We start from the raw sequence: 25,443 nt of genomic DNA on the forward strand, positions 1-25,443 counted from the left end.
AAGCAGACTTTATGGCGCCAGGAATAGTTTAACCCTAGTTAAGTGGGGGAGGGGGGCTCAGGAGCTCTCAAACAGTCCTGGACAGAGCAAATCCGTATCCAGGCAAGACCTGCCACAGGAAAGGGGGAAGGAAGCTTAGAATTTTTTTTTTTCAGTAAAGTGGAAATGGAGAAAGCTGGAACAGAAGTTAATCCAACGTTAAGAATCTGAGTGGGTTGGCCTTCACAAATATTCTCTTTTAGATTGAATGAACTAATGACACTAGACTGGGAGGTGTGTCACAGATCAAATATACAGTATGGGTGGGCAACTGCAAAGCCACCAAGTATAAGAACACCACAAGACTAGGGAGGGTGGGTGAGAAAAAAATACAGTTATTAGCTGTAGCCACTAAATGAAAGTTTTAAACAGATCAAGGAGCAAGCAGACTCTAGAGAATGCTTTTAACTGTAAACAGACAATTATAGTAATGCACACTAGCACTTCTTAGCTGTATTACACAGAAACCTCAAAAAATCAAAAAATGCACAGAAAAGCTCGGATAGAGCACTCACAAACAGAAAATACAACTCTCAGTATGAAAAAGCAGTTTACAGTTAAGTAATTCAGTAAATATTCAATTAGAGTAATGAAACAGTATCTAGCAATGAAAAATACAGTTAAAACAGTATAAAACAGTACATAAATGCAGTGAAACAATAAAAAAGCTTTATAGCAATGCAAAATGTAGTAGATCAAATGTATAGCACAATTATAAGCATTTCAAAAGTGCAGTTCAGTGAAATAAGTGTAAGAAGTAACTTATCCTGCTCTTGGAATCTTAAGGAATTTCCGCTTGGTTTCAGTAATGAAATACAATCCACAGCCTGATAAATACAAGGTTGAGAAACTAATGGGGTGGGCCTTCCCAAATGATCTCTTTCTCCTCAGTAGAATGAGCTGATGAGATGGGACTGGGAAGAGTGTCCAAAATGAGATTTATAGTAGGGGCGGGCAACTCAGAAGCCACCAAATTTAAGAACACAACAAGAGCAGGGCAGGTGGGAAGGGGTAAAATGCAGCCAGAGATCAAGCAGGCCAAACAAACACTTCAGCTGAATACAGATATTTCTAAATAAAAGAGCAATGCTGTTTCTCTAACCCCCCCCCATTAACTGGTGTTATTTACATTTTGCAAAGAAATTCTGTGGTAACTTTTTTTTTACTGACCCTAGCCAAGAACTCTTAAAACTCCAACAGAACAGAAGACTTAAAACAAGTGTAATTCTGGATTAAGATACAAAATAGAAGTGATCAAAACTTAAATGAAGAGCTTCAATTCAAAATAAAATGCAGCCAGAGATTTTTATTTATTTGTTTTACATTTGTTTACCATAGAGTCCGACTGGGCAAAAAGCCCATTTTCAGTGGAGGGCCCGGGAAGAACAGATCCGTAAAGATACAAACAGTAGACTTGTAAGCATTACATACAAAGTAAAGGTACATTCAAAAATACAGAAACATTGCTATAGCTGTTGATAATACATAATGTTTGTAGGACAGTTGAGATAAAGCAATATGATAACAATATACATAAATGTAGGGAAGAGAACAATTTAAAGGCTAAAGGTATTTTTCAAGAAGTTTATTTGGGACTGTACCAGTGTAGACTTTGGGGGGAAAACTGGTGGTAAGGTGTAAACCATGTATTAACTTGAGGGATTTCTGGTACAGCAGGGAGAATAAATGATTTGTACTTTCTGGGATGAGCTTCAGCTAGAAGGATGATGTAGGGGGAGATCAGAGCAAATGAGTTTAGAGAAAATGCCTACAACCTTACTTGGTTGAGTTCTGTTAGATAACCAATTATCTGTCTGGCGAGCTATGTATGGTTTAATGTTGATGTAGAAGACTTGTCAATAATGCTAGCATAAGGGATAATGAAGGTCTTGACTAGGTTTATGTAGCCTGTGCAAACTGTACATCTTAAATCCACATTTTTGATAACCCTATCAAAGAACTCAGCTAGGCTGAGCAGGCATGAGCGGCTTTTTACAAAGTTATCTGATGTTTTTACAGGATATGAGGTCACCTCTATCATTGTTTATTATAGGTTCATAGGTGATTACTAAGCTAATGACCTTAGGGATCCTTTTTAAGCCTAGCCATGCTTCCCAGGTATATATGGCACATTTTTATACCCTAGGGTTATTTTAAAGGTTATTTTTAGCCTTGGGCATGGGTGATCAAGCATTTATAGACTACCTCTGTCTACTAGAGACATAGGTGCCAGACCAGGAGTAAATTTTCATTTCCTCATCCACTGGTCCAAGTTATGCTTGAATTGGGTTAGGGAAGAACTCTGCTTCACTTGGATTAGAAGCCTGTTCCAGAGAAGAGGTAGTCTCTGAGACACATACTTGTCCCTCCAACATGTCCTGTTTATGTTGCAGATGAAGTGTAGGTCCCTAAGTCGAGTAAATGTCCTGACTGAAATCACTGTAGTAAGCCAAATGGATTGATTTTTGACACTGACATCTGTCTGGGGTACCAAAGCTTAAACCTTCCATTGGCCATACATCTGACTGGTTTCACACTTGTTGGTCTGATCTTTGCATGGTCATCTGTACCTTAAGCCTTCACAGATTCAGCTAAAAAGTGTCCTGTTGGGGACCTTACTTTTCTTGTTTATTCTCTTGATCTATGATTTTGCTAGTTGTCAGCTAGGAGGGGAAAGTGCGAGTGTTAGATACCCTAAAAAGACCTCCATTATCAGTACCTTTTCTGTTAGATGCAGAGCACTATTTTAGATCTTGTTCCACTTGCCAGTCCTTCATATCTAAGACTTTGTGCTCCCATTTGTCATCACCAAGTCCTAGATACTCAATGACTAAAGCATTTATTTATTTACATTTGTTTACTGGGATGGTCTAGCTGGGCCAGGAGTGCCCATTTTCAGTGGAGTCCCAAGGAGAAACGCTCCACATATAAGACAATTCATATACAATACAGAATACATTAAAAGAGACATTTGGTACATTTAATTGGCAGCTTATACAGTTAATGAAAGAGTATATAAGTAGTCATTCTGCTTCAAAGATAGTATACAAGTATTACAGAGTGTATACATGAGAACATATACATTCCAGGATCGTATAAAGCAATCCAGAGAATATACATGAGAACATACCATATGAGTATTTTTTTCTGCAAGCATAATTTAAATACAGCACTTCATGCGGTGGGTGCAAAGTAGATATAGAAATTAATTGGAGTCTAAGTTTGTTTGTGTCTTTCGGCTTTTCCCGGTTAGGGGTCGCCACAGCGGAACTCCGGTCCGCTAATGATTGGCAGTAGATTTTTTACGTGCCGAGTTTGCCAGCCCTGACGCACAACCTTCAACGAAGGTACGCCCATTCATGCATGCCTCCACACAGAAGACGCACTAGCTGAGAATCGAACGGCACAACGTCTTGCTGTGAGGCGACAACGCTACCGCAGCACTACCACTGCAGTATAATTGGAGTCTAAGTACTAAACTTTAATATATTTAGGGGGTGTAATAGTTGAATGAAAGGCTATGTGAGTACTGTTGCGATAAGCTATTTGAGTACTGTTGCAGGAATAAGCAGAGTCAGTGTATATTATGTAGACATAAGTTGTGGTATGATATTAAGGTAGAATGTGAGAGTACCTGAATATCTCACTTGGTTCAATGGTAGATCTAGAGGGGCTAAGGAGAAAGGGAATTGGACAGTAGGGATCAATGGTGAGACAATGGGGGTAGTAGAATAGGGAAGTGGACAAGATGCAGAGATTTCAGAGTAGTGGTGTGGGGTGAGAATAGCATTTAGCTCAATGTAAGATGGTGGATCCCTCCACAGTTGGCACATTGTCTGCTGTAAAGAAAAAACTCACATCCTAGACCCAGAGTTCAGTCTGCCCAGTCAGGTTCGGATGCAGAACCTGTGGTACATCCAACACTTCCTCAGACACCCTCTTACTGCAGCCCTGCTGGATGCCAATATGGCATTCAAAAACTGCATGTACGAAGTGACTGCTGCTACAACAGAGAAGAGGAACCACAGATTATTATCTTGGAGGGCCCAGAAGGCATCCTTCAGATTTTAGTAAGGGAAGAGATTCCGGGATCTCTGAGTGAGGTACATCAGGGAGTGGAGCCTCCGCTCTTAATTCAAGTGGATGTCACTCCTAAAAAGAAATGGCAAAAGACTAAGCATGTTCCCACCTGAAAATCTTCTAGGGTGAAGTAGTGGCTGGACTTTATTCAGGGACTATTCAAGGCCATTACGGCTCTCAAGCCTCCTTCCTTTTCTGCTCCACCCACTTTGCGGAAGATTATTGTCGAATCTTCCTTGGAGAATGAGGAGGAGCCTCAGATTCAGATGATCAGCCCTAAGGCTACTTCTCTGAAATCCAGTCACCTGGATAGGTACCCTCAGATGAAGATGCCCTTTCCCCTGATTCCCTGTGGAAGGGGTATCTTTTGGAGAGATTATTAAGTAATATGAAACATTTTGAGTCTGATTCTACGCAAATCTCCAACATCCAGCAAAGATACTACAGCCTTTTAGAAGTGGGCACATTAGCCTTTTCTTGTCCCTCCAGTCCTGGAGGCTTTTCTTTTTTTCATAAGTAAATACTAGGCTATCAGTCTGAAGAGTGTTTCACAACCCACAAAAGGCTGATAAATTCTATAAAGTTTCAGAGGACCTCAAGTTTCTTTTCAAGAATCAACTTGCTAATCCTTTAGCTGTTTCCTTAGCCTCAGACAGCCCATCTAAGCTTCTACCAAGTGCTAATGCCCTTCCCTCAGACAAGAACAGTAGATCCTTGGACAAGTGGGGGAAAAAGTCTGTGCATCCTCCACCCTGGCTTTCAGGGCCATTAATTATCAGACCCTCACGACCAAATACCTTTTATCTATCCTTGGCAACCTGAATAAGGCTGTTAACTGATATGGTAGTATCAGATTATAAACAACAGCTTATGTCATTGGTGGCTGAAGCTACTGCGGTAGCTAGGCATAGCATGTAGTGCAGGTAAGATACAGTTGTGGACTCCTTGTACAGCAGCTTCTACTGGCTCAATTGTTGGGAAATATGCACACACAGCCTCTGCCTGAGGATTTCAAGGCAAAACTTCTAGATTCCCTTCTTGACAGGGATGTTTTGTTTGGACCACAGGCAGCTAATTTATTCAAGACTTTGCAAGAGCAAGGCAAACTTACGAAAGACTACAGGCAAATTCTACTTACTCTGTGCCCAGTTACTAGAGAAACTACCCTGCCAAGTCCACTTCTTTTGTCAGAAGAGAGTATAGTATCCAGGAAGAGGTTTCAGAACCTGAAAGAGACTCCAGATCTGGGTGGCTTCCTTTTACAGATAAGTCAATGTGACTATCTTCCTCTTAACCCTCCTGTCATGTCCAGGCTTTGGATCAGGCAGTTTTTAAAAGGGGTCCTGCACTTAAATCCTCAGAGAAAATCAGTGATGCCAACTTGGGATCTCAACTATGTGCTGGAAAACCTCATTCTGCCTCCCTTTCAACCAAAAACTTCCACTACTGTCAAGTCCTGCACCCGAAAAAAAAAAACATTTTGTTGGTAGCACTCACTTCGGTTAGGCGGGTTTCATAACTCCAGGCTCTCAAGGCTACTCCCCCCTTCCTTATTTTCCATAAGGACAGAGAATCCCAGAGGGTCAATTCTTCCTTCGTGCGTAAAATGGTAGGGATGGGATAACAAGAAGAGTTGGTGCAATCTGTGGAATCCGAGGACATTGTCTAGAAAAGTAAATATCTGGTGGGTATAGGGGCAGTTTAATGAAATACAGTGGAATTTATGAAGCCCAGAAATCACCGGTGCTATTTCTTGTAGGTAATATACATTTGCCAGTTTATATGGGACAGTTGAAGTCTTCCACAGTAAAACTATTTGGTTCAGTGGTTAACTTTTCTAACTGGTTAAGGTATTCTGCATGGTCTGAAAGGGCCATAGTTGGGTTTCTGTAACTGCCTGCAATATAATTTTATTTACTGCTACTGTAACTTCAGAAACTTCCAGATTTTTGCAATCTGACAAGAAACTGAGGTTGCAAATAAACATGAGTTTTTTATATTTTTATTAATTTCATGTATCTAAACTAATTTTGTTGTTTCTTAGGTTAAGGACTATTGAATGTTTAAAGTTCTAGTTATTTACAAAATCGTGGAATGTTCTTTGAAATAGTTGATACTAATTAATAAATTAATAACTCAATTTATAATTGTATATAAGTATTGCATCTTGGGATAGTGTTTTGTCTGAAGAAGTTCGAGCACTGGGCTTGTACGAAAACACTAACAACAATAAACTGGTTTGGATTTTACAGCGAGCTGTCCTTTTTAGTTTTTAGTTTGCATCAGGTGAACTCTGCCAAAAAAGTGAAAATGAGGGTTGCAAAAGTTTTGCCAATATGGGAAAACCAAGGAGTAAGAAGTGCAGGCATACACAAACTTAATCTCCTAAGAACGACACTAGTTTACCGGCCAGTTACTGAAGCCTATAACTGTCAAGTAGTTTTGGCAAAGTCAACTCATCAGGAAAAGCAATTGCCTTCAGTAGTTGTTTTACAAATGCCTCTGTTGCAGATATTTTGCTGGGAGAACTTAATCCTCAGTACCTACCTTCACCAAATATTAATGTGTCTGGTGTGACTCAGGCAGTCATATTTAGGGAGTAATTTCTCAGTGACTCAAGACATCTGAGGTCTGACCTACGGTGACCCTGTAGTTTCTTCCACTGTGGAAATACTCTAGAATTCAGCCAGATCAAGGACCCATTGTGGTGAATTCTCAATGTTAGGTGTAACAGATTAGATGCTAACAGGTTACCATATCATGAGACCTTCGTGAGAGTCTTTTTTATGGGTCAAGAATTCATGCCTTTCTGTCTTTCCCGTAGAGATCAGTATTTCTTCTGCTAGCAAGTGCTTTTAGAATTCCCTGTGAGTCATGCAAATATGTACTCCTTTATCAGTTGTTTAAAAAATGTGGTGTCACTCCTGCATTATTTTGTGATTTACTGGAGAGTACTTGCTAGTTACCTGAGGTGAATTAGCTATCTGCTAGGATGAGCTCATTTATGAAACTGGCACCTTACATTACAAAATGCATCTGCTGGGCACAGTAATTTTGCTGGCAAAATGCTAAATTCCAAATTGTAGGTAGATTTAAAATGACCCATTAAGTTGGACATCTCACAGATCAACTGATACTGTAAAGATATATCTGTTATTTCCATTTTGCAAACAACAATACATTTGGTTAGCAAAGGTCTTTTGTTATCCACTTTCATATTAGAGAAGTATATGCCAAAGAGGAGGGGGGGGGGGGCAGGACAGATATCTGTGGAATACCACTGATATTTTTATGGCTAGAGCAAATGGCCTCAATCTTACCTGCATGGGGTTTGTTAGATAACCAATTAGCTATCCAGTAAACTGCGTGTGTGGATTAATTTTGATTTGTGAGAACTTAAGAGTATGGAGTCATTCATAGTTGGGAAAGCAAAGCAAAGCTGATATCCCCATTCAGTAGCCTGTACAGTATTGAGTAAAGGAAACCTGTTATCACATTGTACCCCTCAATGTCACATGACAATAAGGGTGCAAATATGAGACTGGATGGTACTGTTGTTTAAAACACCTACTCCAGTGATTGTATTTCATCTGACAGCAAGTGCTTTTAGGATTCCCTAAGAGTTGTACAAATATGTATTCCTTTATCAGTTTAATAACATGCTGTGGCTTCAGCATTCTTTCTTGACTAGTGATCAGCAATGAGTTAGCTAGCTACTAGGATGAGCTAATTTATGAAAGTGGCACCTTTTCTGCATGCATCAGCTAGTCAGAGTGATGTCCCTGAATATGGAATTTTGCTAGAAAAATTCCAAATTGTGGAGAAGTAATACCCAGTCAAGGACCCATTAGAAGTGGTCCTCTCTTTAATCAACTGATATTGTAAGAACATATCTGTTATTTTTAGTTTCTTGCACCTGAACTGTTCATTTTAAGAGTACTTCTGGCAAGTAAGCATGTAACATTATTTTAAGAACACTTATAGTAAAAAAGCATATGACATATTGTGGCTGTTAGGCCAGATTCATGAGATGCAATATGACTGTATTATTCTAAGTGATGATTATGAACTATAATTTGAGTAATGACCCCATTGTCATTGTGCAGCTTAAGTAGTATATTATCATTACTAAGAAAATACAGACATCGGCAGCAATGTAGTTGATCAGTCCCTGTGCCTTGGGTGTGATGAAGGGTTGTATGTAATGTCTGATGGTTTAAACTAGAATGTCTTTTCATTCAGCATTTTTGTGTGTGTTTGAATCTGAAAAGAACAGCTGAAGAATTTCAATCACCACAGCAATTATGAGATGAGACTAGTGCATTTACAGGCACATAGGCACTATGTTTCATTCCATGTAATGAAACAATCAGAAAAAATAGCTTACTTTTACACATCTAATCCAGTTGTCAGGTTGCACATAATCATGTACCTAAATGACTTACATGCAGGAACTGTACACAAATTTTAAGATACAGTACCTTTTCAGGTAATACAGTACAACAGCTGTATTAGAATAGCTAGGTGAAGGTTATATGCAAAAGTTTCTTCTACCTTTCAGAAGTGCAGGAGAACTGGTTTCCTGTATAGAAAGCTTATATTGGCCAAGGAATATAGTCCATGAAAATAATACTTTATATGTTTTAATGTTTACCATTTACAGTGAACGTACACACAAGTCAGATGTTTTTTGTAACAGTTTCATCATGCCTGGCAGCTTGTTCATGTGGTTTTGGGTGCAGAAAATAGAATTTAAAGTACGAGAACAAAAAGTATGAGGGAAAATATTAATAACCGAGCATTAATGCTACCACAGTTTGGAAGTATAAACAGGAAAACCTCTGATCATGAAAATGTGTCATCACATCATACTCTTCACAGCTGCATGTCATGAAGGGTATAGATATGGGACTGGCTGACACCAGTATTTAAAATTTTTATGTCCCATAAAATCTTGATTGGATGTGAATATAGGACTTCAACATATAGTACACACAAATCAGATTCATGGTATGTGGAAACAGAATACAGAAGCCATATTTAATTTTGTGTCTTTAAGTGTCAGTTTTGGAGGATGACAGCAGTCAGATGCATAATGTATATCAGACACCATCTGTAGTAGTGCAACTGATGTGCCTCATTATTCCAGAATTTAAATTTGTCAATGTCGCCTCCACCCAGCAACACTTTGTTTCATGAAATTAAAAGTTCAGGAAATGAGAGCTAAATGTACTTTAACAATTTTTCTGGGATCTGGGATTGGGTGATGGTTTAAGAAGACGTAGCTTGTAAGTTGCTGATATTCCTGTTATAGCACTGGGCAGTAATAAAGATAATTTACTGGGCAGAATTAACACTGCTGCTTCTGTGGAAAGCAGACTGATTGCTACCATAGGTGTTAGACCTAAAGACATAAATTTATAGTGTACTAAATGTATGGAAGGTGTATACTAAGTTTAACATGGTGTGTTTTTCTGTTCTTCCCCTGAACATCTGTGATTCTAGCTTATTCACACATTTTGGAGAATACCGCTTTCTTTGGTGATGTAGCATTGCGTTTTCCCCAGATTGTTCACCATTACTTTGACCGGAACTCTAACTGGAACAATCTTATTCGATGGGGTCTCAGCTTTTCCAATCAGAGTGGGGTTTTTGATGGTGGCCCTCATTCTCAACTGCTTGGACTGGTAAGACAGATTAATGTACTTTACAACGAAATTTGTCAAAGTGCATATTCATCAGAAGGATTTTGAATAGTAGTAATAATTATGGTACTAGTAGTAGTAATAATAATTACTTAATGGTCTTGAACAAATGCTGTAGTAGAGATATAATTAACACTAAATGCTTTCTGACTTTGAGTGTATGCACTAGGGGAGCCGGTGTGTATTGTAAACAGCCATTGTACTTCTGTCTATAAATTTCTGAAATTCTTCATGCATTACTGTTGCAGTAACCTTAACTATACAGGAACATACCCTGCCAAAGATATTGGATGTCTGGCCAATCTACAATATGTCAGGCTCCTTCTCAATCACTGTGTGTCTGTTCTCAGTGCAAAAAAAACTTGCTGGTTTAACAGGGAAGTATGCGCACACTGAATGTCAGAACTTTCTTGCTGTCTGTACGCTTATGTGGACTGTCATGAGAAGATATGTATCCCCATTGGTGATTTTCTGTTTTTCCTTTTTAAAATAAAATTATAAAAAAAAATTGTCTATAAAGAAGGACAAATGTTCTTGTGGTAGACAAATTCCCATAAGAATACACGTACCATCTCTGTTTTTACATAGATGAAAACAACAATGTTGGGTCCTGACGGATTTGTCTTTCTTTTACACCTAAAGCTGTGATGAGTAAGCCCAAATCCCTCAAAACTATTCTTGAAAACAAGTACATCAGAGACTTGGAGCATGCTTCCATGTTGCTGGAGTCCTATCAATTGACCTGCCCCCTCAGCCCAAAAAGAAAAAGGTGTGTTCAGCAAACCCCTCCTCTCTACCTCTTTTTTGTGGTTTGAGACTGACAACTCTACTGGAGCACTTTCACAGCCCTAGGACCATCAATCTGTTTCTACTGTCCCTCTGGCATGTCCCTTCCAGAGGCCACCCTGACCTGGGAACATCGCATGTCCCTTAAGACTGTGTATCATACAGAATTCACAGGAAAGGGATAGTCACAAAAAAGATAACATGAACTAATTACTATGAACACTGCAAAGCCTGTGGGCATCTCACCTGCATTATAGAGGGCTTTAGAAGACTCCCAAACTGCACCACCTGTTTCCCCAGATTCTCATCCCCCTTCTCCCCAAAAACAGTGACAGAGTTCACAGAGTGTCAGATTCACATAAGTTTCTTTGCAAAAATCCTGTTGTAGCCCCTTCCATTATTTCTTTAGATGGGGACAGTAGCTCTAAATCCTTATCTTCTGTCAGTACTGTTCCAGATGACAAAGATAGCTGTGCCTTTGGCAGGATTGGAAAGAAAGTGTATGCATCATTTACATTAGCTTTCATGGCAGTCAGTTGCCAAACATATGTGTAAAAATATCTGTTATTTGTTTTTGTTAATATGCAACATATTTGGCTAGCCTTCCCAACTCAAAGGCTAAAACTAATTTACTGGATAAGACTTCTTCTGCTTCCCAAGCCACAAAGCAATCTCTTAAGTGTTTTTATGAGGCTGCTAAAGTGGTTTCTAGAGCTGCTGCTATTGCAGTTATGCATAGAAATGTATGAATGAGACTACAAAGCTTCCCAGAAGACATGGAGGAAAAACTTTTGAATATCCCTCTTTTTTTTTTAAACCAGAAATGTTTTTATTAAGTTATCACTTATGACATAGGCTAACATACATTTATGTAAATGAAGACAAACCATATTGACATAGTTTCTGTTGCAAACATTATACATTAGTTGTAATATAGTCATTCATTGTCAGTCAAACGTTACAACCTCATTCCATTCTTGCCTGCCTTTAAACCTCATTCCTCCTCCAAAACATTATTTTTCTCATACTGTTTCCACAATTCCCATTTTTATTATGTAATGTGCTCCTGTCCTTTTCTAAAGATACCACTTCCAGTTGTTTTATTTATTTATGTTACTATACTCACTACTTCTAGTACAGTTGATTTAGACTTTGATTTCCATTTTCTAGTAATTGCTTTTTTGGCAGCCACCAGAATTAAAACGAGCCAATGCCTTACTATGTCTTGGCATATCACAGCTCAAAAAAATAATTTCCTTAGTTACACCAATTTGCTCACCCAATATTTCTGATAAAGTAGTTCGCAGGCAATTTTTAAAGTCTGCCAACTCGTTACACTCCCCAAAAATGTTTCCAGTTTACCTCTTTCTTCCCCATCAGACCTCCAACATTTGCATTCTACCCAAGGAAAATTCTTTGGAGCCTGCTTGGGGTATAAAAGTACCTATGCAAACACTTCCAAGCAAAGATCCTAAATCTAGACTTTGTTGCATATTTGGGTGCCATACACATATCCCCCACTGCTTCTAAATGAAGTGCTTATCCAATCTCACTTCCCAGTCTTTCTAACCTCCTGTGATTGATTCCAGTAGTCATGATGCAATATTTTATGTGCCATACTACTTATCCCTTTTTTAACAGCAGCTTCTAGAGTCTGTCAAAAACCCTACCAATGCTGGTCTTTTGCTTAGGACCCCCCTAGTTCTTTCTGTTTGCCTGTACTCTGATCTCCATCCTTGATAGGGAAGACGGTCTGTAGCCTACAGTCCTAATGGGTTATCGGTCTCTTCCCATTCTGTTACCTTTCCCTCTCTAATTATTTGCTCCAATACCTTGGTTCATTTGCCAGTTTTCTCCAGTTAATTCCCATCCTCCTCTTGCCTATTCTCTGTACCCCAATTGCAGTCATCCCTATCAGCAGAGTCTCCTTTCTCCGTTCCCATATTGATTTAGTTCTTAGAGTACTTTCTGCTACTTTATAAATGTAATATTCTGTATGGTTATTGTTATTCTCCATGAGGACCTTAAGCCAAAATCCCAGATGTTCATTGTGTTACCCTGCTGCAGTCATCACACTAGGGTTATCCTGCCGTCAGGCGGTCCCGCAGTCGGCCCGAATTCCAAAGTCTTGGTCCGGTGTCAGTTGCTGTCGCTTCTTCCCTGATGTCAGAGCGCCAGGGGTATATCAGAGGCATTTGACACCATTTTCTCCAGTCTTTCTTGCCGCGCGGTGCCCGAAGCAGAAGCAGTTCGCAAGTGCCGGTCGGCCGACACCTGAGATTTTCGAATCGAGTTTCAGTCTGAAGTCTTCAAAGCTAAGTACCCCGTTGGGGAACCTTTTCTTGCCTCAGTCCGTTGTCAGAAAAAGTTAACAATTGCATTTCTTGTGGGAAGCAAATACCTCATAAGGACTTTCATTTTTTTTGTATACCTTGCCTAGGCCCAGACCACGACGTCACTGGTTGTCGGTTTTGTGCTAGGTTCAATAAGCAAACTATAAAGTGACGCTTTGATTTCGCACGACACTACTTCGGTAGAAAATTTAACTACACTATGCCATCGGAGCAACTGACTACCGGCGTGCATAAAAAACGCAGGGATAAAGACAGGCAGCCTAGATCCAAGCCAGATTCCGAGGTCTCGGCTGGGCCGGTTGCCGGTTCTCCTGTTTTCAGTGAGGTGCCTACGCAGTCCCTGGCTACTGCCGAATTGGATCCCCAGACCGCTTCGGATCCCCCAGCAGAGAGTTCTAGGCTGACGCAGCCATTTTCCTTAGGCCCTATCGACGACATTGCAGTAGGGGAAGTCGGTGCTGTAGAAACACCTTTGGTTTCTGAAGGTGTCTTCAGACCGACTACCCTCACCATAAAATCTTATGCTAAGCTTAAGACTCCTCTAAAACCAAAAAAGCTTACACTTCAGTCTCCAGGTCAAGGCCCTATGCCTAAGAAACAGATGCTTAAAATGGCTGAAGATTTGATTTCTTTGATCAGGGGTTCCCAACCCCGACAAAGGCCTAGACAAGAGGAGGATTATGCCTCCTCTGATCAAGTGTCTATTTCCTCAGGCTCCTCTGAGGAACAGGATTACTCCTTTCCCCCTTATGAAAATTCTGATACTGAAGACCCCATTCCCTCAGCTTCTCCCTTTGAAGATTATTCCTTTGGGGAAACCTTACACACCATGAGGGAATATTTCCACTGGGAAGGTCAGGACTACTCTGACTCAAAGAAAAGGCTCTGAGAGTTTCTTTTACTCCCCCAACACAGGCCACTTGCTATCCCCCCAGTTGTGGACATTGTGGATGATGTCTTCTTAGAATCTAGTCTAAATCCAGATTCTCTGCCTCCTGCTCCAGCCAAACCAGATAGATACTACAGAGTGCCTGACTCACACAAATTCCTTTACAGAAGCCCTGCTGCTGATCCAGAGACAATCTCCCAGGGTCCCAAAGGGGCTAAGGCTTCTATGGCTAAAAATCTTGTACACTCAGAAAGGGGCTCCAGAGCACTAGATAGGTGGGGGAAGAAGGTTTACACCTCAACTACTCTGGTTATGAGAGCACTAAATTGTCAATTTCACATGCTTAAATACCAGCAATTCCTAATGTCTCAAATAAAACAAAAGATGGCCACGCATCCTCAACAGTCTGAATTCAAGGAAATGCAAGATCTGTTGCATGCAGCTGAACAGGTGGGCAAACATACTTTACAATGTGGTTTTGATGCCTTGGAAGCTTCCTCTAGAGCAGCTGTTACTGGATCTGTTATATGTAGGCATGCTTGGTTAAAGGAACAATCTCTGCCTGATCATGTTAAAGCAAAATTACTGGATGCACCCTTACAGCAAGATGTCTTATTTGGGGTTAAAGCAGAGGAGGTTTTAAAGAAAATGGACGATAAGGCAAAATCTATGCAGACGGTCAAAGATTTCTTACAGGTACAGCCCCCACGCTTCAGCAGAAATTGGCCAACAAAAAATTGGTCCTTTCCAGCTTCTGACAGACCACAGAGGGGTAAATACAGGCACCCAAGGGGCAGAGGCCAAGCACAAATCCCTTACAAACCTCGCCAATGGGGCACTACAACACAGAAGGGAGGAGAAGACGGGTCCCAAACCACTAGATGGCAAACACAATGACTTGAACCTCAAACTGCCAAGCAAAACTCTCTTGGCAGCTCCCTTGGGAAGAAAATTAGCACTTTTTGCAGACAACTGGCGCATCGTCACAAAGGACAAATGGGTCCTAGACATTATCTCACACGGATACAGATTCCATTTCCACACCTTGCCAAGGATAAAAGGAATGCCAAACCTGCCACAAAATCAATGGGCAGAGGCACAAAAATAAATTACAGCTCTCATGGACATGAGAGCCATTCAACTGGTACCTACACAGGAGCAAGGCCAAGGATTTTACTCAAGGCTCTTTCTAGTCCCCAGAAAGGACAGTGCTTGGAGACCCATTCTGGACCTTTCAATTTTAAACACCTTCTTGCAAGTACCCAAATTCAAGATGCTAACACTACAGCAGCTTCTTCCCATGTTGGGCAAGAAAGCTTGGCTAGTAACGTTGGACCTCAAGGAGGCATACCTGCATGTCCCTATCAGACAAAATTGTAGAAGATACCTCCGTTTCATTGCAGGTTCAACCCATTACCATTTCTCTGCACTGCCCTTTGGCTTATCTACTGTGCCCAGGGTCTTCACAAAATGCCTGGCATCAGTAACTGCATACTGCAGACAAAGAGGAATTCAAATATACCCATACCTGGACGACTGTCTCATCCAAGCAGAAAGCAAGGACATTCTCTTACAACACCTGGCTTTTGTAAAACATCTTCTAAGTTGCCTAGGGTACACAGTAAACGAAAATAAATCAAAACTAGTACCCTCACAAACTATGACATTCCTGGGTGCCAGCTTGAATACAACGGCCCAGATGGCTTATCTGACGCCAGACAAACAATTACAATTAACACAATACTTCAGAACAATGGCAACAAAGACCCAACTCCCTGCAAGAAAAATTCTGCAGGCCTTGGGCTTCATGGCATCTTGCATACTACTAATACCATTTGCAAAACTGCATATGAGGAAATTACAATGGTACCTAAAAAGCGTATGGTCTCAACACAGCCACAGCTTGGACACAATATCTCTCATTCCCTGCCTACAGCAAGAGTTTCTATGGTGGTCACAGGCATGTCACCTCAACAAGGGTCAGCCTTTCACCCTACCCCCAGCCAGGCAAACTATGACAGCAGATGCATCGGACTATGCCTGGGGGGCACACATGGCAGGACGGTGCATTCAAGGCATATGGACAGCAGATCAAAGGAATCTGCACATCAATCAAAAAGAAATGCTAGCTGTACAAAATGCTCTGACAGCCTTCAAGGACCTCTTACATCCAGGACAGCTTATCATAAGGACAGACAACACCACAGTAATGTGGTACATAAACAAACAAGGGGGTACACACTCCTACCCTCTATGCAGGCAAGCAATGTCCTTGTGGAACACAGCACTGGCTTACCAAGTTCAATTATAAGCTCAATTCCTGCCAGGAAAAAAGAACACATTGGCAGATGACCTAAGCAGAAACATCATGGATCCCCACGAGTGGAAACTGGATCCACAGGTATTCGCAATAACTCAAAAATGGGGGCTCCCAGACATAGACCTGTTTGCCAGCCCTCAAAACTATCAGCTAACAAGGTTTTGCACAAGGGCTTTTCACCATCAAGCTTGGAAAGTGGACGCACTCTCATTCAGTTGGAAAATGCCAACAGTATATGCCTTTCCTCCTCTACCCCTTCTCACAAAGGTGCTACTGAAAGTCAGGATGGAGAAACCCCGAATGATACTCATTGCCCCAGACTGGCCATGCCAGCACTGGTACCCACTATTAAGGAATATGGCCCAGGGCCCACCATGGATTCTACCACAAATTACCTACCTGCTCACACAGGAAGACAATCAGATTCTACACAGCCAGCTCAAAACCTTAAACTTGGCTGCATGACAAATCACCTAAGCAACCAGCCAGCTCCTCTCTCACAAGCTGTTATGGAAGTTATTCTGGAGGCCAGAAGGCCCAGCACCAGAAAAGCGTAGTCAGACAAATGGAAAAGGTTTTGCGCCTGGAACCAAGCTAAAGGCCAAAATAGCCTTCGGCCTGACATACCTCAGATTCTGATACCTAACTGAGATGTTACACAAAGGGCTTTCTTTTTCATTTATTAAAATCCACGCCTCAGCTATTTCTGCTCACTACAACACGGATCCTCCCTTATATTCACATCCACTCCTAAGGCAGTTTCTCAGAGGGGCCAAAAACCTTGGGCCTCCAGGAGAGCATCAACACCTACTTGGGACCTCAACTTTGTTCTGGAAAAACTCACGCTACCTCCTTTTGAGCCAGCTTTCTCAGCTGACTTAAAGTTTATATCATGGAAGACCGCCCTGCTGCTAGCAATCACTTCAGCTAGAAGAGTTTCGGAGCTTCAGGCACTAATGGCAGTAGAGCCTTTCCTCATTTTTCATCAAGACAGAGTTTCTCTACGAACCCCTCCTTTCTGCCTAAGGTGATATCCAGTGTGGATCTAAATCAAACCATTCATTTATCCACCTTCTTTCCAAATCCACAGAACAAAGGAGAAAGACTCGTGCATTCCTTGGACATTCACAGGCAGCTGCGTAACTACTTGGATAAAACTAAGGTTTTCAGAAAGTCTGACCAGCTTTTTGTATCCTATGCTACAGCATCACAAGGAAAGGCTATCTCAAAACACCCCTACAATCTACACCCACCATGGAAAACCAGTTTCTGCTACCATAAGGCCCCACTCTACCAGGGCAGCAGCTACATCTACAGCCTTCCTCAGAGGGGTGCCAACCAAGGATATTCTGGAAGCTGCAACTTGGAGTTCAGTACACACCTTCACCAAACATTACCACTTACCACTGTACTCTAAGACTAGAGCTGGCTTCGCCACTGCAGTTTTTCAGGGCCTTCTAGTCTCCTCTAACCCTGTTTGACTCCACCTCCCATCCTTAGCTTTGGGATTCTACCCAAGTGTGATGACTGCAGCAGGGTAACACGATGAACATAGTACAGATGTGAGAGTGTTCAATCTCGCCGTTTGTTCTTACACATGTGTTCGGAGCCGATCCTCAGCTCCGAGTCGGCCGCATAGCAAAGCTCTGCATCTTAGAGAAGCTCGAGACCAGGCTATATCCCACAATCCTCCCTGCCATTACTCAGATCTAGTTTGCCACTGCAACGGATCACATCGACGAGAGCTCGGACCAGAGAGAATTTTGTTATATTCAGATAAGATTCTTATCTTTCTAGTTTAAAAAGTTCTTATAGTTCTTGAGAAGTTAGTTTTTGATTAGTACTAGTGTGTGTGTGTGTGTGTTATTGTAATTAATCCTGTCACATTTTCATAGGTCCCCTTTTGTGGCCTACCTCTTCTTACCCACTTATAGCAATACTTATATATATACATATATAAATATTTTCTTATAGTTATTAGTTATTATAGCTAGTGTTTTAAAATTTTTCATAGTAGAGTGTCTTACTACCGGTTATGTCAGAAAAAGCCAAATCCGGCTTTAAAAGATGTCAGTGTGGACAGAAAATGTCCATCACTGACAACCACACTTCCTGCGTCTACTGTCTTGGCCCTCTCTACCTGCAAGAAGATTGCTCTATATGCCATTCTTTCAGCGGGAGGGTCATGACAGATAGACGCAGGAAACTTATAGATAGGGGACTACTTAAGCCTGCCTTCCAGGAGGCTTTGGACAAGTCGGACCAGGCTTCTAAGTCCTCGAAGGGGTCGAAGATGTCAGAGCCCATGTCATCGGCTCAGAGTTCATCTTCGAAAGTTCGTTCGCCGGTTCCACAGACTTCGGGGCCGAGCGTCGAACGTTTGTCTTTCACTGAGCCCCAGGTCTTGGAACCGGTGTCGGAGCTACCGCCACCTTCCATTCTTCGGTCGGTGCCGTCTTCGGCCCCTTCGACCCGATCTTCCAGACCGTTATCCAATACTGATGTGGATCGTGTCGTGCAGAAACTTATGGAGAACACGGCCCTTTCCAAGTTGATTGCAGTTTCCTCCCAATTGGTGTCGAAACTAGAAGGCCTCCCTTTATCTCCAACAGGTCCTCCTTCGAGACCCATCCAGTCTTCGGAGCCGGGAGAGGATGAGCCGATGATAGTGGAGCCCTCGGTGCCGAAACCGTCCATTGCACGATCGACACCATTGACTTCGACTCCTTCGGAACCTGTAGGTGAGTCACGGAGCCGACGATCTCTCCTCGGTTCCGGGACCAAGAGTCGTACCGACCTTTCGGTGCCAACTCTCCCTCTCGGGGCCTCGGCGCAGATTGGCTTGGCTCCGTCCTCAGGGTCGAGGCCTACGGCCCCCGTGTCTGGGATGCTTCCATGTTCTTCGGAACCAGAGGGGTTTTTGACCTTATGAGGAAGTTTTTGTCTGCACAGACAACCACTTCATCGGAGGCGTCTTCTCCCTCCCCTAAGGGGCCGCTCTCTGTTTCTGCCCCCACGACCCATCCAAAGCGTAGAGCACCATTGCCTCAGCCACCCCCAGAGGGTGCCCCCTGTTCCTCGGAGGCCTCACCGGAAGCCCCCTCCGATGAGGTTCCGAGGAAAAGACTGTGCAAGAGGAGGCACTTGGATTCCCCGCAGGAAACTCTAACATCTGATACTGACTTGGATGAGGCAGAGGGGTCCCCAAAATACCCCTCTGAGGATGTCTCATTTGCGGACATCTTGGAGATCTTAAAACAGAGGGGTGATTGGCAGTCCCTAGCCCCCACTGAGGACGAGTCGGTGTTGCTGAAGCCTTTTGGTGCTCAACCTTCTACCTCCTGGGTTACTCCACCCTTCGATGAATTAATGGATTTAATTGCTTGAAGGGCGTGGGAGACACCGGACACAGTGGAACCGGTCCCTCGAAAACCGAGCCAATTTATCACCGCCCCCCCAGGACAAGGTTTATCTCACCAAGGGAGTCCTGGTCGACGCTATGGTGGTAGTGGCAGCCACTAAAAAGGAGATGTCTGAATCTTCCTCTTCTGTTCATCCTCCTAATAAGGATTCTAGGACTATGGACAGATATGGGAAGCGCGTTTTTAGTTCAGTGACTTTTTCCATGCGTTCGCTAAACTATTTGACACATTTTACACGTCTGCAGAGGGATCTCATCAAGGAGCTGGGAGATACCTTCCAGGGTAACACAGATGCTGCTGTTTCAGATAAGGTAACAGCACAGCTTAACACCCTTACCTCCATAGTGAACTCATCCATGAGGCTCATCTTGTACGCGGCTGAAGGATCGAGTAGAGCTGCAGCTTCAGCGATTGCTCTACGAAGACAATCCTGGATGCGGCTGTGCTCATTTGCGGAAGCCTTCAAGTCTTCCTTCGCCAACGCCCCCTTTGATGGTGCCACTCTCTTTGTGCCCAAAGTGAAGGAGACACTAACTTGGTGTGAGCAAGAAGGAAAGACTCTGTCTGCTGTCGGAGTTCATTTTTCCGCTCCAACTAGACCGTACCCCAAAGGGCAATGAGGCAGAAAAATGTGGTTCCGTAAAACTCAGGGATCTTTCCAGGCCACACAGAGTGACCCCCCCCCCCAGAGGCAAAGGGGGGGGGTAGAAATGGAAGACGTCGCCCCGGCGGCAGAGGGGGTCCGCAGAACCAAGGCGACAGGGATCCTGTCCCTGGTAAGCCTTTCCAGCACTCCTGAATGGGGGCCCGACTGTCCTGCTCTGGAGGCAGTCGGGGGTCGCTTGGCTTTATACCCACAGGCCTGGCTAACTCTCACCTCGGACTCTTGGGTAAAAAGCATTGTAACCAGAGGATACAAAATCCCCTTCATGTCAACTCCACCCCAACAAAGAAGGTTTCCAGATGTGCCACCCCATCTGTGAGGCCCAGCAGCAATAGAAATTTCAAAGCTGCTTGAAAAAAGAGTCATCCAGCCAGTCCCGGTGGACCAAAGAGGATCCGGGACTTACTCAAGGTTCTTTTTAGTTCCAAAAAAGACAGGGGACTGGAGACCGATTTTGGATCTCAGCAATCTCAATACCTTCGTGAAGAAGGAAAAGTTCCGGATGGTCACGCTTCAATCGATCCTTCCATTTTTACAGAAGGACGACTGGATGTGCTCGATAGATCTCAAGGACACGTACTACCACATCAAAATGGCCAGACCGTCCAGAGATCACCTGCGCTTCCGGCTGGGAGCCAGTCACTTTCAATTTCGAGCCCTGCCCTTTGGGCTCACCTCAGACCCCAGGGTATTCACCAAATGCATGGCAGTGGTAGCGTCTCACTTGAGACGTCTAGGATTCCCGGTGTTTACCTATCTGGGCGACTGGTTCCTCACCGCCACCACCGAGCGTCGCCTCATACAAGCCAGAGACTACACAGTCAACCTTTGTTCCCACCTAGGGATTTCCATAAACTTCGAAAAATCTGCCTTACTGCCATCACAGCATATTTCGTTCATCGGAGCATACCTAGATACACGTTTAACACTGGTAAAGCTCCCTCCAATAAGGGCTTCATCCCTCAAGGAACAGGTTCTTCTTCTACTGCAAAGCAGGAAAGCCCCGGCCAAACTAGTGTTGAAGGTTTTTGGACTCATGGCAGCGTCCCTGATTGCAGTCCCTATGGGGAGATTGCACATGAGGATCCTCCAATGGCTGCTGTTCACGCAGTGGTTGTTCCAGCAGTTACCCCTAGTGCATGAGATTCTGATATAACAGATTCTTGCAAACGAGACCTCTCATGGTGGGTGTACAGTCAAGATCTCACTATGGGTCATCCATTTGTTCTACCCAATCCGATGGCCACGATAACCATGGATGCTTCTCTGATAGGGTGGGGGGGGGACAATTTCAGGGAAGAACAGTCCAAGGGGAATGGTCCAACATGGAGTACAACCTGCACATAAATGTTCTGGAAATGAGGGCGGTGTTCCTGGCGTTGCAACACTTTCAAACCCTCCTACCTCTAGGAACAGTAGCAGTTCAGACAGACAACATGTCTGTAGTCTGGTACATAAACAAACAGGGGGGAACCAGATCTTACCCATTATGCAGAGAGGCCATGAGAATTTGGCAATGGGCAGAGTCCACAGGTCGCTTTCTGATAGCAACGCACATCCCGGGGTCATCCAACGTCATTGCGGACAGGTTGAGCAGAGCCATCCTGTTACCTCACGAGTGGTCCCTCAAGCTACAGGTGGCAGAAAGAATTTTCCGCAGATGGGGCCACCCTTGCTGTGATCTATTTGCTTCCCCGATGAATACCAAATGCAGAAGCTATTTTGCCCTTCTACCCCCTCTGGGGGATGTCCCCAGGGATGCACTGATACACGATTGGCCCCCGGGTCTCCTATATGCATTTCCACCTACCCCCTTGATTCCCAAATTTCTTCAGAAAGCCAGGAACCTGGAAAGGACAATTATACTCATAGCCCCATTCTGGCCTCGACAGATATGGTTCCCCTTTCTTCGAGCCCATCAAACAGAGGAACCGTGGATCCTGGACCCAGTACCAGATCTACTGACCCATTCGTCGGGAGTTCCTCACCTGTCTCTTCTATCCCTCAAACTAGCATCTTGGCTGCTCCACTTCCCTGCCTAGCCAGGTCTGATCTACTTTCTCCAGCAGTTCAACACATTCTGGTTGCCTCTCATAAGGCTTCCACTACAAAACTCTACAGGAGTCAATGGAAACGCTTTGTATACTGGGCATCTAGCCAACACTTGGACCCCCTAATAGCTCCTTTACATAAAGTTCTAGAATTACTATCCATCCTTTTTCACAAAGGAGCCTCTACTTCCACACTAAGAGTACAGTTGGCGGCCATATCCAACTACCAAGTTGGTGAGGACGGTTCTCCTATTATGTCCCACAGGCTTTGTAAGGCTTTTATAAAAGGATCCTTCCATCTTCGACCGCCCGTCAGAGACCCTTTATCCCCATGGAATTTAAATTTATTATTGTCGCAACTAATGTTGCCACCCTTTGAACCAGCCTCTTCTTGCCTCCTGAAGTTCTTGTCGTGGAAGACACTTTTTCTCGTAGCTGTTACTTCAGCTCGAAGAGTTTCAGAGCTGCAAGCACTATCAGTCAAACCGCCTTACTTAATTTTCCACCCAGATAGAGTCTCCATGTGAACAAATCCGTCTTTCCTTCCTAAGGTATGTTCTGTCACGAATATTAACCAGTCCATAGAACTCCCTACCTTTTTCAAAAACCATACCAGCAAGTTGGAGTATATGCTGCACAAGTTGGATGTCCACAGACAACTAAGATTTTATTTGGACAGGACTAAAGATTACAGGAAAACAGATCAGCTTTTTGTTGCATTTGCAGACAATAAAAAGGGCATGGCAGTTACAAAACGTACACTATCTAAATGGCTTACTGATTGTATAGCCTTTGTATATTCTAAGTCGAATCAGGCCTTGCCTGCCAAACCTAAGGGCTATTCTACCAGATCCGTTTCCACTTCCTTGGCTCATGCAGCTCGTCTGCCTTTGGACACGATTTGTGCAGCAGCCACGTGGTCTAAACCACATACTTTCATCGCTCATTGTAGGGTTGACAAAGCCTCCAAAGACAGGACATCTTTTGGTTCCACTGTGCTTAGGAACGTTCTTTCATGAGTCACTCGGGGTGACGGAGCTAGGGATGCTACCTGTGTGTAAGAACAAACGGCGAGATTGAACACTCTCACATAAAGAAGTTATGTTCTTACCATAACGTTCCATGTGGAGTGTTCATCTCGCCTTTGTTCTTACATTCCCTCCCTTCCCTCCCTCACGTGTTTGGAAGAACGAATAGGACTAGAGTCTGGTCGAAATGCCTTAACCCCTTCCGGGTATATTGTTTCTTACCTCATGGGGTATATTTCGCTACCCTTAGTTAATTTGTTAAGTGAGATAGTGCCTCTGACTTTTGTGGCTGTGTGTAGCCTTAGCACCTGAGGTTTATGGTTGGTCTGGTTTACGTGCAAACTAGATCTGAGTAATGGCAGGGAGGATTGTGGGATATAGCCTGGTCTCGAGCTTCTCTAAGATGCAGAGCTTTGCTATGCAGCCAACTCGGAGCTGAGGATCGGCTCCGAACCCGTGTGTAAGAACAAAGGCGAGATGAACACTCCACATGGAACGTTATGGTAAGAACATAACTTCTTTTTTTTTGTACCTACCATAAATGTAGATGTTCGAGTGTATACCCTGCTGCAGTCCAAGTTACCCTCCCTCCATCCCCTCTGAACTAGCTGAACTTATCTTTTCTACTCTATCTATACTATCTCTGTGGTGTATTTGCTTGTGCCTAAGGGTTTTGTTTTATTTTTCCATATAGCTATATGTGTGTGTGTGTGTGTGTGTGTGTGTGTGTGTGTGTGTATATATATATATATATATATATATATATATATATATATATATATTTTGTCTACCTATTAGGGGCACCTGACATCTGGGGCAAGAAAAACTGGAGAAAATGGCGTCGGATGCCTCTGATATACCCCTGGCGCTCTGACGTCAGGGAAGAAGCAACAGCAATCGATGCCGGACCAAGACTTTAGAATTCGGGCCGACTGCGGGACCGCCTGACGGCAGGATAACCCTAGTGTGATGACTGCAGCAGGGTATACACTCGAACATCTACATTTATGGTAGGTACAAAACTGTACTTTTCTCCTTGCTTCTTAAGTCACCCTCACCTCCCTGCTTCATCATCATCCCTTGCTATTTTGAATTATAGCTTTCTGTTTGTGCTATGTATAGGAGCCTTAACTGTGTAGTTCTGAAATACCCCTTCAAATCAGGTAATCCCAAAGCACCTTGTTCTGTTGGAAGGATCAACTTATCCCACTTGACTGTTTCCTCCTTCCCCTCCCAAATAAAAATCCTTCAACTCATTATTAATTGCTGTCTGCAACTTCTCATCTGGTTGATATATGTATAAACCTAAAGGGACTAAAAACATTGCCACTTCATGTGCCTTGCTATCATTATCCATAAAACAGAGCTTCCAATTTCCCCTAACAGATTTATTTTTCAATTGAATTGTACAGGTTATAGGTCACATTAAAGGTGGGAAAAGTTTTGAAATTATTTATTTTGGTCTCATTTTTATATCAAAAAACCTGGCATTTTATCAGGGGTGTGTACACTTTTTATATCCACTGTATGCAGTAGAACAGGCAGGATGACTGACAAATTTTGGTAGGCAATAACCTTTTAAGGTTCATTGCGACATAATTGACAAATCAGCAGAATCCCCCAATTAACATTCAAGAGAAGCTGTACAATAAAAACGGAACTGTAGAGTGGAATGAAACCACGAACAACTCAACTGTTACCCAGAGCTATGCCATGAAGACAGGTATAGAGAGGCGGTTTGAACACATCTGGTTGTCAGATTTAAAAAGTTGAAATGACAGTGGTTGGTGTAGCTGTGTACTTTCCAACATGAAAGTCAAGCCCACCTGTCAGCATCAGCACTACTTTTCAGAGCCTAATGTGCAAAGAAGTACAGTCCCTCTGTTCTTCATTAGGTCACTGCTGCACTAGTCATAAATATATTGGGTGATTGTCAAAGCTTAGGAAGAAAAGGAGGATGGTGAAAGGTCGGAGTCTGTGAGTCCCTAGAGAATAATTCTAAAAAACTGCTCTAGTTCTGCTATAGTGTTTAGTGAAAGACAAATACACACAGAGGAACAAGTAGGTGTTCTAAAAATATTTAGAGTCTGTCTCTTTCCAAAAGG

At 43.0% G+C, this 25,443-nt stretch overlaps 1 protein-coding gene across 3 annotated transcripts in view; it reads left to right on the forward strand.

Moving 5' to 3' along the window:
• The window catches only part of CCDC134 (coiled-coil domain containing 134), a 1,075,626-nt gene that overhangs the window by 772,298 nt on the left and 277,885 nt on the right, over positions 1-25,443 (forward strand). For all 3 annotated transcript variants that reach the window (XM_044068206.1, XM_044068214.1, XM_044068222.1), the window contains one exon: positions 9,625-9,806. In XM_044068206.1, coding sequence (XP_043924141.1) covers positions 9,625-9,806 — 182 coding nt within the window. The remainder of the gene's footprint in view (positions 1-9,624; positions 9,807-25,443) is intronic.

Source organism: Protopterus annectens, chromosome 1.part0, assembly GCF_019279795.1.
Source record: "Protopterus annectens isolate FY-2018-M chromosome 1.part0, PAN1.0, whole genome shotgun sequence".
NCBI classification, from domain to species: Eukaryota; Metazoa; Chordata; order Ceratodontiformes; family Protopteridae; genus Protopterus; species Protopterus annectens.